We start from the raw sequence: 19,197 nt of genomic DNA on the forward strand, positions 1-19,197 counted from the left end.
AAAAAGGACGCTCATCATAGCAACAGCTGTCCTTCCATAACAGCAGTCTTGAACTATTTGGATCCCTTTATACCAAATTCTGACCAAACCCTGCTGTCTAGTTACATTAAATATCATGTAAGCTGCGTAATGCAATTTTTCATTCAAAACTCACAAAACTCTTTCACCTTGCATATTCCTCGCCCTCCCCCCCAGTAAAAGTCCTGCAATTTTAACTCTAAGAAACAGCATCACACGGTTGCAGCTGCACAGTGTGACTGGTGTTCTAAATACAACAGGATAATTCAAATAGCAACTAGTCCGCCATGCAAAGTATTTTATAGATCACCTTCATAACTTTATTCTCTTCGAAAAATTTTTAGTATTCAAGTTGGCATGTTCTACACAAACTGTAGAACTGCAGATTATGGATATTCCAAGTCTGTTCTCATTTGAGCTCTACATGGAACACATGCATGGAAATATTTCATTTCTTAATCAAAAATAGGTGTGGCTGGAAACTAGCCATTAATGCATGTAACTCAGCCCACAAGACCCTGCTCTAAGCCACGTGCAATACATAACTTCAGCTGTGTACACACAAGAATGGTCTGACACCTACGCATATAGGCACAACTAAATATTTTCTATATAACACTTAAAATACTTAGGCACTTAAATCCCACAGAAGTCATATACATGGTGTTAAGTGCTTTGAGAAAATACTCTGCATCTCTGTAAGTCTGTGCCATTCTCCTTTCTAACAGAGAACAACAGACCAGTCAGGAAGAGCCACACACCAAACAAACTGACCTACATTTCTTCACTCCTGGAACGCATGCAGTGCTAGGAGGCGCACTGCTAACATGAAGACAGTTCGGGGTTTTTTAAGCGTGTGATTTGCAGAAAACAGACTCCTATATAACAGAAAATCTACTGATTCTTCTATTCTAGACTCTGAAAATCCCCTAATAACTTCAGGCTACGATAAAATAGCCTGCTAAAACACAAAGGCTACCTAAAGTTAAAGGTGAAACTATTAATATTCATATTGCAGCCCATCAAACTGTAATAAATTCCTTACTGGCCTTACAGAACTTAAATCACTGCAGAGAACAGGAGTGTGAACTCCACTGGGGTTTCTTACATTATAAAAGTTTAAGCTGTTCCTTAAAACCCACTCTACAATGACTTACTGAGATAGTCACTTTAAAAGTTACTTTCAAGAGAACACTGGACAAAGAAAGAATAAGACAATGATTTTTTTTTGGTCTTGTTATTTTCAGATTAAGAATTTTGACAGTGTTACATAACCATTATATTATTAAAGCACTTGATACTTTCAGATTTTAAAAATTACTTTTACWGTATATTTTTCAGGCAAGCTGCAAAAGCATTAAATCTCGAAAGAAAAAATATGTAGCAATCTATGTTAGGTTCTCATTTATGCCAACATGCATGTTTTAGAATTTAGGTTGCACTGAAAAATTAGAGAAAATAGAGTATCTATTAGATACTAGAGTATATATTATATATAGAGAGTATATATAATAGAGATAGAGTATTCCCAAAAAAAAAAAAAAAAAAAAAAAAAAAAAAGGAAGGAAAACAGATCAGGATTACATTCTCAAATCATTGAAAAGAGAAGCATGAAATAGGCTCCATATTAATAATAAACCATTAACTATCAAGCACCTAACAGGCCATTTGCTTCAACAGCCAGTGAATGAAGAGATTGGAACAGATCCACTGTGTTAATTATGCAAAAGAACTGATGCACAAGGCATTTCCTGAGAATTAATGAACAGCTGCCCAGGGAAGGAAGGAAGGGAGGAGGAGGAAGAGATGGGATAAYCTGAGCAAGGTCATGGAACCCTGGCAGAAATTAAACCCCAGAAAATTTACCCTACCTGAGCTATTACTGTAACAAACTTCAACCTGACATACAGTTTGAAATAATTTTAATTAACACACTAAAGACATTTCTATGAAATAGATGATTAGAATTTTTCATCCTTCAACATGAAATACCGTGCAAAACAAAGCCCGTAAGTTCTTGTGTCAGGAAAGAAAACAGGGTAGTATCGTTATCTTGGGATGATGTCTTAAATATTGTAACTGGCAATGTTACATTAATTTGTAAATCTAGACACAGGCACCTTTGTAAAACTCATTGCAATTCACTAATTAGGGTTCTGAACACATTTTGAGAACACCTGTCTATAATTTATYCCAATTTCATTTAATTGAAATTATAGCATTAAAACTGTCATTATAGAAAATCGTATSAATTCCAGATCAATATATACAAAGACAGCAAAATCACACAGGATTAGAGTAAACTAGTAATTTGCAGATTAATTGCTTGCTAACGCAAGCATCTAGCACAAGTGCCTCCTGGAGCCAGAGCAGCAACCTCTTCTAAAAACCTTAAAGGCTTTTTGCCTCTATAGAAAACAAACTATTAGATTTGTAAAGTTCCTACTGGAATTTAATTGGGCAAAYGTAACTTTAAAGTAGCCCATATGCCTGGAGCACGGCAGCTGTGATGGGAAGTAGGGAATGCCATAGCAATATTTGGATAAATTCTCAAACAAAACTGTAAAAAGCTTCCAGTAATTAGTGTACGATAAGAGAGAATTCAGAGCTTGGCACTGAAGCTTTATTTCTGTCTGCAGAAACTATTTGACTTGTTCAWTATGTATACTTCTTTACAGAGAAAAAAGCAGTACAATGATTTGATCCACCTGATACTAGCGTATCACAAAAGTAAAATTTGATATTAACGTACATCTTTGTTTCCTATCATGTCAAGTAAAATGGCTCTCTGCAGAAAGAGCTGTTCCCCAAATTATTGGAAATCACCTAACATTTTCATTTTCTCCTGAAATTTGATGATAAAATAATACCACATTACTACATTGCATAAATTATATTACATTGTCTGAATGTAACATGAAGCTACGTAAGTCTGCTAAATCCCATGACAACATCATTCCCACTAGACCCCTCTCATCAGCTCTTGTAAATTAAATATTGTGGAGCCTGTTCAATGCTTAAATAAAAGGTATACTCAGATAAGAGCAGCACTGTTTTTTCTAAAAAAGCATAAGGCTAATGAAGTCACTATTGGAACACTAACCTGAATTAATGCTATGGCGAGAATTTAGTCCCAGTCTTAAGARTCACTGTAATCAAAAAAGCAAACCATGCAGGATTATTCATAATCCTGTGAAATACTTCCCATATTTTGCATTAATTTCTCTTCCTGCCCCTATTCTATTCTATTATTGTAGCTGGTTGCAGATTTAGCATGTTTTACCACAATGTACACGAATGATATTTTCCTTCAAGTACATCTCATGAGTAACTTCTGAAGTTTTAAGACTCAAGATCTGCTACCAGTCCAGCACCATTTGCTGGACATCCTGAATTTTGGGCCAGTCCRCTCTGGAATGATTTGGGTAGAAAACTCACATTTAAATGAAAGTCTATTATACAGATTATTTGTGTGGAAAACAACAAAACTACCYGTAACACCATGAAAATCCAGACTGTGAAAAGTCCTGGCCAAAAGGTGTATCAAAAGCATATCAAGTCAAAAGTGTGTAATATGAACAAAATGATATATAGCTCACACACTCATACATATTCTATCCCCCAAAGCCATTTTGAGTCTAAATCTGTATCAGCAAAGATGCCAAAATATTCTACCAAAGTAACTTTAATATGAAGATACTGAAACAACAATATTGCTCTCAGCATTTATGATTACTAGTCATCTGTGAAGCTGTCTACTCACATGGGCGAAGGTCAACGTACAATTTTCACTCCCACTGCCTTTATACTTTTACTGCGGCTTTACTAACTACCTCGCACATTCGCTAACACCACATTTTACATGACTCTCTCGTGCCTGTGTCATGTCACTGGTCAACAGTCAGCCAGCTACATTTAACACATGGGTTGATGTTCCAGGAAAGAGGCAAKAATACTGTGCAGCCCTTTAGTAAGCAGAACATACCACTAAACACTCCTTTCCAGCACAGCTGATAAGTTTAAAGTAAATCATCCACATTCCACACAAGCACAAATTTATGGAAGATTCACCATGGTACTCAGCACACGGAATGCATCTGTAATCTGCACAGAGAGTGACAACTAGCATCTTAAATTCCATTAATATTATTTTTATGAAATACATAAAGAGAACTTGAAAAGTTCTCATTACACCTTAATCTATGAAAGTAACATTTTTGTGGCAAACCAATCCTCATAATTAAAATGGCAGCTGCAATAAACTGATATGAGTAACRCTTCATATACTCGTGCAGTCAACTTCAGTCTTGAACAAATATTTTATATTGCATAGGAAAGACTTTTCATGAGCTCACAAAATGTTCCATATATGTATTACTCTTACTTTAAAATATCAAGACAATTTATTCTCCCTTTTTAAAAGATATGTTCTCAAATTTGAGCWCATACAACGAGAAACACCTGAGGAAAAAAAGAAAAAAAAATCAAAACAATTTATTCTCCCTTTTTAAAAGATATGTTCTCAAATTTGAGCACATACAACGAGAAACACCTGAGGAAAAAAAGAAAAAAAAAATCAAAACAAAACCTAAACTGAGTCATGTCTGAACCTTAACTTGCCCCAAAATAAAACACTCATTTATATTTTTCAGWCTTTGTGCATTTCAACCAACTACAAATAGACTAAGTAGCCATTTTCAAATCTAAAACAAGATTTAAGACTTCAGGCCTATGTTTAAGAGCTCAAGTTCAAGCCTGCATATAGCATGACTTTGGAGCACAGATCACAAAGAAACCTACCTCTCTGAATATTTATAAATATATATTTGGTTGTTTTAAGATACTTCATATGAGGAAAACTTTAAATAGTTCATAATTATAATTTTCAGTTTATATAGAAGTGTCTAACTGCTRAAGTAGTAAATCATTGGAGATTAAGTTGATAAAGACAGCAGAAGAAAACAACCGTATTTGGCAATTTATTAATTTACAACTGTTGTCTTTTCACTTTCAGGAAACACTACTTGCTGTTCTGCATTTTCTGGTTACTTGGTTTGGACCGCTCTTCTGACACCAAAGTACTTGCAGACCTTGCCAGAATGAAACAGTCCTCAGACACTGTTGGCTTTATACGTGCATAAACTAAAGCAACAACTACACATCAAAAATTTTTCACTGAATCCTGCTGGATGTTGTATTCTTCCCTTATCAGAAGTGGCTGCTAAGATAAAAAGATGGCTGAAGAAGAGAAAGCATCTCTAATGCAAGCATTTCATTTTAGTATTAATGGATATGTACCATCAGTAAAACTATGCACCAGGAATAAAAGTGCCCCCCAAAATTATCATGCCTGTTGTTTACGCAATATGCAAATAAGTAGTATGTGATTAGTCTATGATAAAAAGCCTGTAACACTAATGGAGCGCTGTCAAATAGCAGCCATTAGGAAAGCCATAGACTTAAACTTATCAGTAAATTAGTCATCAGTAAGTTTATCCATCTGTGACAATTTTGTAATACAGAAATCACGTTAGCTTCAGACCATAAAAAACACACTTCTGCATTCCCTAGCTACAAGAAAACTTTCCTTAAATCAGTTATTTCATTTCTTTACCTTAGTATGCTTGGTTTAATCAATAATAATCTGCACTAAAAAGTATCATTTTATCAAAAACAAAATTTGAAAGAGTATTCCTAAAGCGAGCATATCAGCTAGAATTATATGCAAGAAAAACAAGAATGAAAGGTTTTGCATTTTTATTAGTAGTTAAGGTATTCCTTTATATCTAAGGAATAATCGCAAGATGCTGTTCAAATGACCTAATGAAATGGGTCGCAAAGAAACTCATTACTTGCAGACTTTAAGCTGTGACTCAATGGCCCAGCAAAACATGAAAATGCGCCCAGCACTATTGAAAAGGAACAGCCTGGATTCAGCTGATTTCATGAGGCAGTCACATCACCGCAGAAGCAAATCTCAGCAAGTGAGATTCAAGGACGATGGTACGATGGGTGTCACAGAAATGGATACTCCTCCTGTCCAAGGTGCAGCATTCCTGGCTGCAAATACAAAAATCAATAGTCACCCAATTCTTTTGCCAAATCAATCTCCATCCTTCCCAAGGGCTCAAAAAGGCCTTCAGAATATTGCCATACAAACGTCTCCAAGCCTCAGGAAACACCTCCCAGTTTTTAAAAAGAAAAAGCTGACAGTAAGCAAATCATTAACAGAAATGACGACTGAACCTGTATATTCCATCCAAGTAAACGGCAATATTTCTGAACAAGACATAATCCCTTCAGACATCTCCTACATAAGAATAACTAGTAATTTAGAAGACAGATTTAGCAGAAGCGAGGTGGACAGTCAGTTACATCAAAAACCAACAATAAAATCACAATGCAACGGACCTACCCAGTCAGATTCTGACGATTTCTCAGTACCAGAAAAGACAACTGTTTCAGTACAGGTGCCTGAATACATACATCTGAGTTTTCCACAGGACAGTAATGCTTCCGTGGATGCACTAGACATGACCACGGATTTAAGTAATTCACTGCATTCCTCTACTGTCATAAAACAATTCAGTGAAAATAACACACYGTCTTCTAATCCTGAAAAGTCGCATCCTTGCTTAAGAAATTCCAGTTACTGCACTGAATGCAAACCACATTCTGACTCCTGTGATGCGGACTGGGAGTTACCTGTAGCCAAGTTACCTGTAGCCAACAAAGACACAAGTAGTAAGGAAACTATTCCTTTGTCACCTCCACCAAATCACCATTTATCTCCTTGTTTCCTCAGAGACTATCAGCAGACCAGGGAGCATGAAACAGATTCCAACTGCGTGATACTAACAAATGATGATCATGCAACAATGTCAYTGACCAGCAGTAAAGCATCAAAATCCATTCCTTCACGTCACACTGAGATCGAGAAAAACTCCGCCCAGCCAGATATTTCAGACTGTAACAACTGTATAGGATTTCACATAGAGTCTTACCTGCCAAGGAATGAAATAAACCCACAAACCAACGAAGAGATTATAGAAATGAATCAAATTCATTTGGCACATGGAGAACTATGTGCCCTACAAGGCAGGCTGCAGTCTGTAGAGGAATCCTTGCACTCAAACCAGGAGAAGATTAAAGTCCTTTTGAATGTAATTCAAGACCTGGAAAGAGCCAGAGCCCTCAGTGAAGGGTATGGTGCATTTTAATATTAGAAACTATTTTATTGGGTAATTTATCAGAACTCTGAAATAGATACTAGCATTCTTTTAACCTTYGCTATTGAAAAAAAAAAATCTTTCCTTGAAATATTTAAAGGTGAGTTTGAAGAGCTATATCTCATCCACTGTTTCTGATATTTGGGCYTTTGTAGAGAAGTCTCTTTATAGTTTGGCTTTAACACCACATTTACTAAATCTAGCATAAGAAGCTGTTTAACAGCTCATTTTTATTTAGATTTATGGTATCAAATACAATGTTACCAACACATGAGAGCTGGCAGCCTCCATCCAGCTAAAATCTCTACGCATTGGCAACAACAAAACCCAACAATCTAATATACTAATGAAATATAATAGAAATCAATGGCAGGCTAACCATCTCTTACTACCAAGTTCAGATATACACTCAWTGACAAAGTAGTCTTACTGAAGAAATGGTTTGCATTAGCAAAAACACGCTTCTATTGAATAAATAATTTATGCCTTCACAAGCAAGTGGCTGAAGTAATGCATCTGCAGACTTTTTTGGGCACCACATTGCTGGTTGCATTTCATGACACCACAAACAACACAGCTGCTTAAGGGAAATGCTTTAAGGAAAAGGCACAACGGTGAGTCAACTTCAAGAGGTTCCATGTGCTATTAAGACTTCCCTGAGGCTGGAGTTTGGGGCTTAAAAGGCATTAAAGCATGAACATAGAGTATGTGATGACTGTTAACAAGAATTTAAAGAGTATCAGTCAGAGATTTTAGAATGACCATCTACTGTACTGGTGTAAGAGTACATAATCCAAATTTATTCTTAGTATGTTCTCATAGTGACCTCTAGCCTAGGGCTGCAAGATTTAACTTATTTATGCTGTATAAATAATACTATAAATGCAGCTAGTCTAAACACCAAAGAACTCACATCTTTGTATGACAAAGGAAGTTGAAACAGAATTTAGAACACTTCTATGCTCAAAATACATATTTTAATATCCTAATAATGCTTTCCAAACCACTAGCAGTGGTTCCAACTTACAATATATGTGCCTATGTTAAATATCCATGTTCTGTTTTACAATAATGCTTCTCTCAAATAACTTACMTTTGAAAAAAATGGCAAACAAATCTTCTCAAACAATTATGAGAACCAAGGATTCCATTTTTTTAAAGATAAAACAAGGGGAAGTCTATTAYCACACATGTACTTCCATACTTAGCACAGCTAACCTAGGCATCCAGAATTAATCATYTATGTGCAGCTAGTGTGTGAGTAAAACTGCATCCTTCATTTTAATATCAAATAACGTTTGTCAACAGTATTTCCCAATTATACTTAATGGATAAACCTGACCCAATCTGATACAAGCTTCCACACTTCCAGTTGCTCTGCAAGCATCACAAAGAGAAGGTTGCGCTGGGCAGGGTCACTGGCACTAAAGAAAAGCAGGGAACACAATACTGACTTGCTCATGTGACTCAAGCCCCAAGTCTTTGCACACATCCCATGAGGACTGAAAAAGTTTGCACAGCCATGCAAAAACGTGTTCAGATAAAATTGAATAAAGCTGCCATTTTAAACTCTGCTATTCTCCTATAATTTCTGAAGAATAATCTATCTATTCTGATTTTCTTACGAAGGATTCTTTCATTCACAAAGCATTTTATCTGGGGACTGGAATTACCCCCTTTCTCCAATCCACACTCCAAATACAAATTTTCACACACTTAAAAATAAAGTTATACTGATCAATTTAATGTATATTTACTCTGTACAGTTTACCTTTTTAATCTGGAAACATTATCCAGTAACACATATCCATTTGTCAGCAGAAGGATACTTCTGTTTATTTCCAGTGTGCCAAAGTTCTTCTCCCATGTAACATTTTTCCATACAATTGAGCTCCAACTATCCTTTATGACAGTTCCTCTAATTCATTCTTCTCTATCCCAAAAGCCATACAATTTTCTAGCGCTAACTTTACAATGGCCTGTCAAGAGAAATCCATCCACACATATCCACAGTAGAACTGCAAAAATATTTCTAAAACACCAGAAGAAAATTTCGTTCCGTAAATTATATCAAGGACAGGGTTTCACACTAAGACTCCAATTACAAGCTTCAATCCAGCTTGCTAAAATCATCTACAAACTGCAACAGTAAAACCGAACATTGTAAGTGATTCTGAAGGTAGCATAACAATATCTATGAAGAAAGACCTCTCTTATTCCAAAAACAATCAGAAAACTATTTTGGTCCCAACTGAATTCTTCTAATTCCTGTAAAACTGGCTTAATATAAACATAATGCTTACTTCAAATATAAAGAGCTACTGACCTCAGTGTTTCTAATTCAGATCTTCGCATCATAAAAATGATTTAACTCTCATTTTTAAAACAGTCTTAGAGTATACCCAAACTATGGTATTTTCAGAAATGACGCCTCATGTCCTGTCTTACTAGATTATTCATTAGGGCAAATTTCATAGCCGGTAGAGGTAAATCAGTTTTTCTACTTTACATCTATATCAAAATTGCTGTGATGGTGCCTTCAGAGGTATAAAAACCTCAAAGTAGCTTTGTTTTTTTTTTAATTAAGGAGTCTAACTTTCTAAATTATTAGCAGTAAAAATCTGGCTTGTTTATAATGAAGTAAATAAAAAAAGGTGAAAGAATGGAAAATATAAGGGTAAGACCACCTTGATTCACAGAAAGCATTGGCTATTCAAATATTTCCAGGTGTGTTTATCAACAGTATTGTAACTAAGTGCTTTTACAACAAGTGCTCGTGTAAAACACAAAAAAATAGCATCTTCAAAAGCAAGAGGCACAAAAACCAAGACAAAATGCAAACCAATTTGGATTTTAGTTGTTTTAAAGCTACCTTCTAATAATAGAAATTAGCATTTGAATTTTCAGCAAGGTGGTGCGCACACACGCACACATACAAAAAAGAAATATGTCAAAGCACCTATGAAAACACAAATTACATGAACTGTTGTTTATTGCAGGCGCAACTTCTACCACACTGGTCAAGATCTCAACAACTGCAGCACCTGTCAGAACACTGCATGCATCATTTACAGGTACTTCACTCCCTCACACTACTTGGTATTGTCTGTATACCCCTCAGAAACGTACACTGTTTTGCTTAAAACTATTTAAAGTTCTGTTACTATAAATCAAGTTTTTTTAAAAATGACCAAAAGAAAAATCTGAGTTATGCTCTTTTTACTAAAACACACAGAGCAGTTAATGCTGGTGTTATCTGAAAGGGGTGCTGCACGTATGCAAATTCCAAGAAGAAACTTTTGTGTTATTCTTACTGGCACGCATTGCAAGTCTGTAAGTGGCTTATGATGATTAAATTCCCTTTGTATGTTATATCTTTTAATCTGAAATCTCTGCAATAAATTCCAATCTTGGAAAAATAAAGAATCAATTCTCCAAATGCCAGTAACCTATAGCTACAGTTCATGTTCCTAAGCAGAACTACTGAAAAATCCCACGCTTCTCACTTCTGCAAATGTTTGTTATCATTTTGAGAGGGAAACTGCAGTTTTTGTTAGTTGGTTCGTAAGAGCTTAACTCTGTCATAACGAGTTGTTTAAGCTGCGCGTGTTCCAGACATTGCATCTATACAGGCAGCGGGAGACGTTCTGCAGCTTCCCAAGCACCGCCCAGACACTGCCACACAGCCTCCGTCACGCCGCACRCCTAGCCCGCCCGCTCCGCAGGCGGCTGCCAGAGCCTGCACCAGTTCTGAACCCCCTTATCCAGTCACTGCTGCCTCAACCACGAGGCAGGAAATGCATCTTCAGTTAGAGCCCGTAAGTTACGCCACGCTCTTCACATAGGTATTTGGAGGCTAGTTTCCCAGAACAGGAAGCCTAACCTACTATTGTTTCTTTCGAGAGAGTATTTTATGCTGCACTCCTTGATACACTATTAAAATCCCTAGGCCCGCAGTAATCCCATTTCTTTCCTCATCTCCCTTCTACACTGCCTGTGGCTCCTGTTTATGCTCCACACCATACTACTGTGAATATGCTTGTTCTTTGTCTAACTGCCGAATTTATTTTTTGTTCAATGACTAACCACCTAGTRACGTAAAATTTTGTAACGCCCCACCTTCCCTAAAAGCAGGTTTTTTATTTTGGATGTTCACTGTTTTTTCCCACTTTCCCACAGTAAGAATTGAAGATTTTTTTTTTCCTACAGTAAGTACATCACTGTCATTTGTACTTACTTAGAACCAAACATAACTATTCTCCATAAAATTGAAAACGATATTGTCCATTTTTAGTCTTTCTATGATTCACAAAACCAGGCCATCCCTAAATGTTCCATTCACATCCAAGATAAATTTGACAGCATTTTCAGGGATACACTTAGGTGTGATTGTTTATCCTCTCTTAAAAGCTTAAATAAAGCTAAATTTTATTCATATTGTTCTCATGATTATTCAAAAGTACACTACTTTGAATAAGAAAAATTATTTTTATAAGTCACGAAACACTAAAATCACATTATGTAAAAGCAACTGAGCTGATTGTTCCTTTTACATCCCAAATTACAGTTAAAATTCTATGATACCATCATAAATAGGTCTAATAAGCCAAAGGGAAACAAAAGAGAACCACCTCGAGCTTCCTAAAGCAGTCAATCACACAGCAGTTATGGTGAACTTCATATTGAAATAGCAGGAGATTTCTTAGTGTCAAAAGTCTCTGACAGCATAGTTACATATTCATGTATTAGCAAAGTGGCTATAAAATGTGAAAAAATAAATTCTTTTGCATGCAAGAATCATGTGCCCTAAAAAAGAAAAAAAAAAAAATACTACAGTGAGCTTTGGGGAACAGCTAAGCCAAGGCAGATAAGCAAAATGATACTGCTAGCATACCCATCACTCCAGCAGGTTCTTCCAATAATAGAACATGAAGCAGAACACAAAGCTTATTTCGTCTTCAGTGAAGACTGTCTTTCTTCTGAAAACAAATCATTAGACATTATCTGTTATCAGCTACAACTTGCATGTGAATAGATAAAGATTTAAAAAACCCTCATCTCTGGCTTTGTTTTCTTCTTCAAAAATTCTTTCTGACATTAGCCTSTAAGTTTGTGTTTTTATTTTGTTTTCTTTTTTGTTATTTTCTTCGACACTGAAGAAAGCAAAACAGAAAGCCACAAAGTGAARTTTTCCAGCTTGCAGACTCTTTTGCACGTTTCTTTTACTGACCCTGCAGGCTTCCTCTCCCGTGCCCTTCTTTTAGTCATCCTACTAATTAATTAAATTATAATCCTCATGATTTCATATGCTAATAAAGAAATAACCTAAATAATTAACTGYTTCACTTCAATCCTAATTCAATTAAGAATGTTATAATTTCCTTATCATATCTTGGTATCCTCAGGGACAAACAAGGCAAGACCAAACTTCAGCAGCCGAATTGCCCTCTGGCTCAAAGCTCACTGCATTCACACCCAAAATTAAATACTAAGTGAAAAAGATAACTGAAAGCCTTCTTCAGTAAACAGATCAATCTTATTTCCTATAACAGGCTGATTCAGAGCAAGATATTTTCAGATACTTTATCTTATGCATCTCTAAAATATATGTCTTTATCCTCACATAGGGCACAACAGATATTAACCACGCTTACTGAGTGATGCATTTGGAGAAAAAAAAAAAAAAAAGAAAGAAAGGTTTGATTCAAAAGGTATCTTGAAAAATGATCTTGCCTAGTTTTGCAAATTCTAACAGCTTAGAGATTTTGAAAAGAGGAGAAATTGAAGGACAAATATGGTATTACTTAACCAGTCAAAATGTTCTCTTACGTTTCCAAAATCAAGATTGAGGAATACTTTGGGAGTGAGGATGCTTTATTTCTCAGAGGCAGAAATGGTTACAGAATTTTTGAATTTCTTGAATTTTTGTGCTAATCTTCCTACTAGCTTTCTCCTCCTATTCTTACACCTGCAACCAAGCCTGCAGAAGGAGAATCAGTTTTACACATACAGAGCTGCAACATGGTCTCATGTCTAATACACTGTGACTCCCAGTTCAAATGTCTGGCCAGCTTCTGAGAGCTGCATGACATTAAGATGACTACGTTTTTGCATTCCTATCTGTAAAATGGAAGCTACATAAAGAGTCCTATATAAGCCAAACTACCAGGAAAGCTAAAGAAAAATGTAGACTAAGATGGACATTTGGAATAGGTGGCTGATTTGCCAAACTCCCTGCATACCCAGCTGACTTCCATTTTAACTGTAACTAATAGCACCACCATGCAAACTAAGAAACGCCAACGAACTTCAAGTTTCTCCAGTATATAACTTAAATTCTAACTTCAGAATATTAAGAAATATATTGCACAAATGCAGCATAAACAGAGCTGTAGCTCGCAATTCACCATTTTACCTCCTTTCTGGTAAGGCCATACACTGCAGGCTTAAGAGAATGACATGAAAATAAGATGAGCGCATAGTCAAAATTTACATACGATACCTTAAGTCTCATTTAAAGAGTCAGGAACATGTTTCAAACCAAAGTTATTGGAAAATTACAATATTGCTGCTATTTTAACCCTTTTTGCACTCCTGGTTTTGGGAAGGGAACTTTAAAGGACTTTACAGCTGAAGAACTAATGAGAGCACTGGCTTATTGAAWTCACCAACTTATTTTCCTGGCTTCTTCCTCCCTCACAATAAAAAACATTTACATCTATACATACTGCATTTCTGATGCACTGCAACCTTTTCAAGTTWAAGAAAAAATACAATTCTATCTATTAATATCTTTTCCATGCTCCAAACACTCTCATAGCTCAAGACAACGCACAAAAACAACGTACAGATGCAAAAAGTCTGCACTACTGTTCATAATAAATATACACAACTAACATACATTAAAAAGCAAAATTACTAGAATGTAATTTTAAAAAATAAACACACCAYGAAGGCATTCCTTTTCCAAGTTGTCACATTTATGGCCAAATGAAACTTTATATTTCTTTGCATTCTCTTCCTTTGGGAATTGAAGTACTTTGTAGAAAATGATGAACTTGCCAATGAGAAACTGCAAAGATCAAGTGGAGAAGTTAGCAACTAYAGTGCATAACGGCAGAACTTGATTTGAAACATTCTCAGGCAGGTTTTGTAATTTCAAAGACACTAGTATGTTCCAGAAGTTTTTGATATGGAACAGGTTCTCTACATAAAACCAGCCCTTTATTTATGACCTAGACTATAAATATGCTTGTGGCATGGCATTGCTGGCASTATAGAATGACTCTTTAGATTAATATACAAAAAGAAAGGACAAATGACTTTCATCTTGAAAGGATTTTCTATACTTCAGAGAATATGGCAGATCTTAAGCTTTGCAAGCTTTAAACRTTTTTCCTTCTAATTTTTTTATGGATATTAGCAATAAAATATAGCCCTAAAAGTGTTCTTCAGACCATGTTTTCTAGATGAGCCAAACTTAAAGAGTTTGACATGCTTATTAGGCAAAGCCAGGGTTGGACACAACACTGCAACTTATTTTTCCACACAGAACTCAACTGAGTACTGATATCCTTAACTCCTGCTAATGAATATTGTATTTATTCTTCTCAAAGTATTTTACACGTAACTAAACACTGTAACGTGTCTATCAGATGAACTCATTAGTCTTCTCTACAGCCCAGCAGAAACTCCAGAAGTTACATTACTTATCCAAAAACAAAGAGCAAGTCTGTACAAAGACAAAGATTCAGGACAGTATAGATTTCCTTATTTGGGCACGTTGTCACCCCTCACAAAAAACAACCTCTGAGATCCCTAAGTCCGTAAAAGTTGAGCATTTTTATTGGACTCTACAGCAAAAGAGACCACTCTCTAGATTTTYTTATACAAACTACTTTCTATCATAGGATGCCTTTTCTCTTCAGAGGAGTAAATTCCGCGGCTTAGCCTACCCTTTAGCTTACGCAGTTCCAATCCAGGAAATAAATTCTGAGCAACAGTCATAAGTGTCTGAAGTAATGAACAGACAAAAAGGCAAAAGATTGGTGAGCCTTTTGATTTTCTTGCTTGTTTTTAATTACAACGGTGCCTGGAGGCACCACAATGATGAGCAGAGAGCATACAATAGAACGCAATTCCTGCTGTGAACAGTTTCTAATCTTATCAGACGAAGTAGAAGACAGCAAGAAAAAACATTAATATTCATTCTTATATACATGTAAGCACGAGAGACAGTTACAATAAAGCACTCAGAACAACTAATATTTGAAGTTCATTACAGGCTCATTAGACAAYGTTCTGAAAAAAGTAATTGTGCTCATCAGTTTTTCTAAAAGATACACGTATTTTTTCTACTAACATGGCTTTACTGTTGTCATTAGAGTCATGTGTTGCAACTTGTTCTCCTTTCCCTTGCTCTTAAAGAACCTAAGTCATCAGGGATCCAAATACAGCAGTGTGTTGTACTACTGTCAGTGAATCATCTTTTATTATGTACTTTTTAAGTAGTCCCTGAACCAATCAATTTGCTAACCTCGTGTCAATCCAGGTGTTGATTAAACTGACTGGTAAAGCAGTAGAGAGCCTTTCATTCTCATAGTCACACAAAATTCAGATCAGATATATAACAGCTGTACGTTTAGCTTTATTAACAACTATTCAAGCAGTTTATGTGAAATGACTTGGGACTTTCAATCTAGATCCTATCAGACAGTTTGTATTACAATAAATGGAAGTAGCAACCACAAGCAAACAGTTATCTCAGAATACAAAGGACAAGTATTAAACGGAGACTGAACCGATCTCCTGCCTCTGGAGAAGATCTCTCCAACATTAAATTAGAAATGTGGAACATGGACATATATTATCCTTACAGTAGGTACGTTAGAAACAGAACATGCCCTTCTCCAGCGCTCCTGATTTGTGACTTCTGAAGAGTATCAAGTGGCACTTCTAACACTATACAGATAAAATAGAAGAGACAGATCAAATTTGCCTTTCTACATCACTTGCCTCCTTCTTCCCCTTTAATTTCTTATATAATTATTATATATTTATTATAYGTTACTCCCTGACTATAGCTCTCTCTCCAACTCTTCTCTGCATTAGAATTCTGTATCTTTCTTTTTGCCAGCTGAGTCACTTTACTTCAGTTAAAAACCTCAATCACATTAGTTATAAAGGGAAATAAGCTTCTAGTTAATTTCAACATATTATTCAACACAACGTTCACGCATTTTTATGTATCTATAAATACACACACAGAACGTAATTAATATAGCGTTAACAGAAACATACTAGTTTTACAGATTTCTTTCTCATAGCCCAAATCAGGAACAGGACCTGACTGCAACATCTCTTACGCAAACATACCTAATGATGATGCTTTATTTTCTTCCAAAGAGTTTTAGGGAAGAAGAAAAAAAAGAAAGTCCCCTTTCCCCTCTCCCATCCTCCTGCAAATTCAGCTGACAACTCCCATTATCCCACCCAGAAAAGGTGGTTGAAATAAAGATTATTACTGGTCACTCAGTTCAGACATAACCTTAAAGAGCAGCATTTTTATGAAGTTGTTAATTACCAGCTGATTTTCAGTGTCACAAATATGGAACTTGAGGCATTTCAAAATTTCTTCCTATTCTGTACAGCAGTATACAATGCTGAACTTAATTTTTTACCATCAGGAATGATTTTCATACTAATGAAGATTTCTTTTTCAATGCAATTGGCTAGAACACTGCCTTGCATTAATATGACAAGTTATTACACCAAAAAAAGTAACTGCCACTTTTATTTACATAARAAGTAACACTCCCCAGACTGCAAGTTGCCATAGCTATTTCCCAGGATATCTAAATCCCCTGCCAGCTTAAATTTTACAAAGATGAGCATGACGTTAACCATTCAAYCTTCTACATGACTTAAATGTCCAAGCATAACCCATTTTTCATTAGTTTTTTTCCATAGCACGTGAAACAGATTTAATCACTCTTCATCTCATCCTTGACTACTTAGACAGCTATTTCTAATTCTCACTAGATTTCTGGTCATCAGTATCTTGGGTGAAGGTAAAAGCTCATTTCTGATACCTTCTCAGAGTAAGCATTCTTTTCATAGATAATTCAAAACACCACATAATAGAGATATTTAAAAATAACTGTAACAAAAATTTAAGGGTTCAGAACCCTTAAATCAACAGAGTGAAAAAAGACAACCATTTGTTAAATCCCTTTACCTACATGGGTCCTCAATAGCAGGCTCAAACCAGGTTTAAGGAACAGGAGTAATGGCTGAGAGTGGCCAGCAAACATGTGGAGAAGACAAAGGAAAACAAATTCAACCACCAACATATTGGTAAGAAGTCTGAACTATCTGTATATTTTTAGTACAAATGTTGTACCTGTTTGTTTGGTTCCAAGCTTGGCTTGTATTTTCAAGACACTGCATCAGCTAGTAATTAACAAGGAATGGGGGCAAGAAGAAATTGTCATTGCAGAGAAACGCTTATCTTAACAAAAAGCACAAACTACAAAGAATTTTATTTTATGGTTAAGATACTTATGGTCAAGTTCACAGAGGTTATACTTAACATCATCCTCAACACATCATCTTCAACTGTAAAGCAGCACATTGGAACAGAGTAATCTGAAACAAAATGATGCCCACTCATAACAGCAAGAGCATATTGTCCATTAAAAAAGGAACCATTAGGAATTGTTACAGGAGGTAACAATTCAAAGTCAAAAAAAAGAAAAAAAAAAAAAAAAAAAAAAAAAATAGCCACTTCCACATCTTATGCAATAGGTGGGCTAAATATAAACTACAGAGCATAACGAAAACAAACTGTATAGACTGTATAGGCCATTTCTTCTTCATTACATTTTAAACTCTTCTGAGAAACTGTCACATATATTGGCAGGCAGCACATACACAAGCATGATTTTTAATAGTTTAATGTAAAAAAGGAAAAAAATAGTGAAAGGTAAGTACGTATGAACTGCTATGCAAATGAAGGAAAACATTATCTAACATTACAGATCGTGTGCATTGTTTTTCCCCTGAATCTTGTCCCATTGCGTTTGGGCCCAACRCTGCAGTTCTTACCTCACATAAATGAAGAGGATTCCTTCAGAGATGGTTAATAGATGAACTTTTCAAGGCAGCAAGCTACACTGTCTTGCATTTTAATCARTCTTTGATATTGAATAATGTTCTAACAAAGAAAGCATCTTTTCCACGTGTTTCTAAAGAAGGAATTTCTCACTTATTAGCTTAATCTCTTCATTTTTTCCATAGTGTAGAATATGACTTCAGACAACAAGAAGGAAGATTTCATCAGATTTTGAAAAGRCTGGATCACGTGGAACAAAGTTCAGCTACAGCTTCTCCTCAAAAGTTACCACCTGATCCTCCAATCCCCAAGAAAAAGGAATCAAGAAGGAAAACAAAAAAGATGAAAAAGAAATGCTTCTGGTGGATTTGATTGCCTTATGGATCRTATACGGAAACACAGAGTTTTTACATTTCAAAAGACATTACAATACATATGAAGAGATCTACAAACACACATCTACAAACTGTGCTATAGTGAAATCACAAGCAGAAAGCCAAAAGAAGTTTAACAGAGTATCTGAAAATATCAGATACATTGAATTTACTTAACAAATCATCTCACTGAATAAATACGCATGAAGAGACTATTTTCAACAAAACTGTAATTTTTTCTCATTYTTCTTCAGGGACACTTTCACATGCTTTGTAAAGACAACTTTTTTTCAGCCTTCGAAAAATAGCAATTAAATCTCTACTTTAAAAAGCAATTGTAGACAAAGCTAAGAACGTCATTCACTCTTCATTTCCTACTTACAAGCAACACGGACTGAAAAAATAAAAGAATATGCATTGATCACTAGACAAATTACATAAGCAAGTACAACTTTAGGGTGAT

General features: G+C 35.6%; 2 protein-coding genes across 2 annotated transcripts in view; one reads left to right on the forward strand and one right to left on the reverse strand.

The window, feature by feature from the left end:
• The window catches only part of DOCK2 (dedicator of cytokinesis 2), a 186,925-nt gene that overhangs the window by 92,402 nt on the left and 75,326 nt on the right, over window positions 1-19,197 (reverse strand). The window lies entirely within an intron of this gene.
• On the forward strand, window positions 5,834-18,736 carry INSYN2B (inhibitory synaptic factor family member 2B). The gene is made up of 3 exons (XM_085299569.1): window positions 5,834-7,222; window positions 10,247-10,321; window positions 18,546-18,736. The coding sequence occupies exons 1-3, from the start codon at window positions 5,847-5,849 to the stop codon at window positions 18,730-18,732; spliced, it is 1,638 nt and encodes a 545-aa protein (XP_085155695.1). The 5' UTR covers window positions 5,834-5,846; the 3' UTR covers window positions 18,733-18,736.

This window comes from Rhea americana, unplaced genomic scaffold (genome assembly GCF_003343005.1).
Source record: "Rhea americana isolate MKP2758 unplaced genomic scaffold, rheAme1 scaffold_150, whole genome shotgun sequence".
In the NCBI taxonomy this organism is placed as follows: Eukaryota; Metazoa; Chordata; class Aves; order Rheiformes; family Rheidae; genus Rhea; species Rhea americana.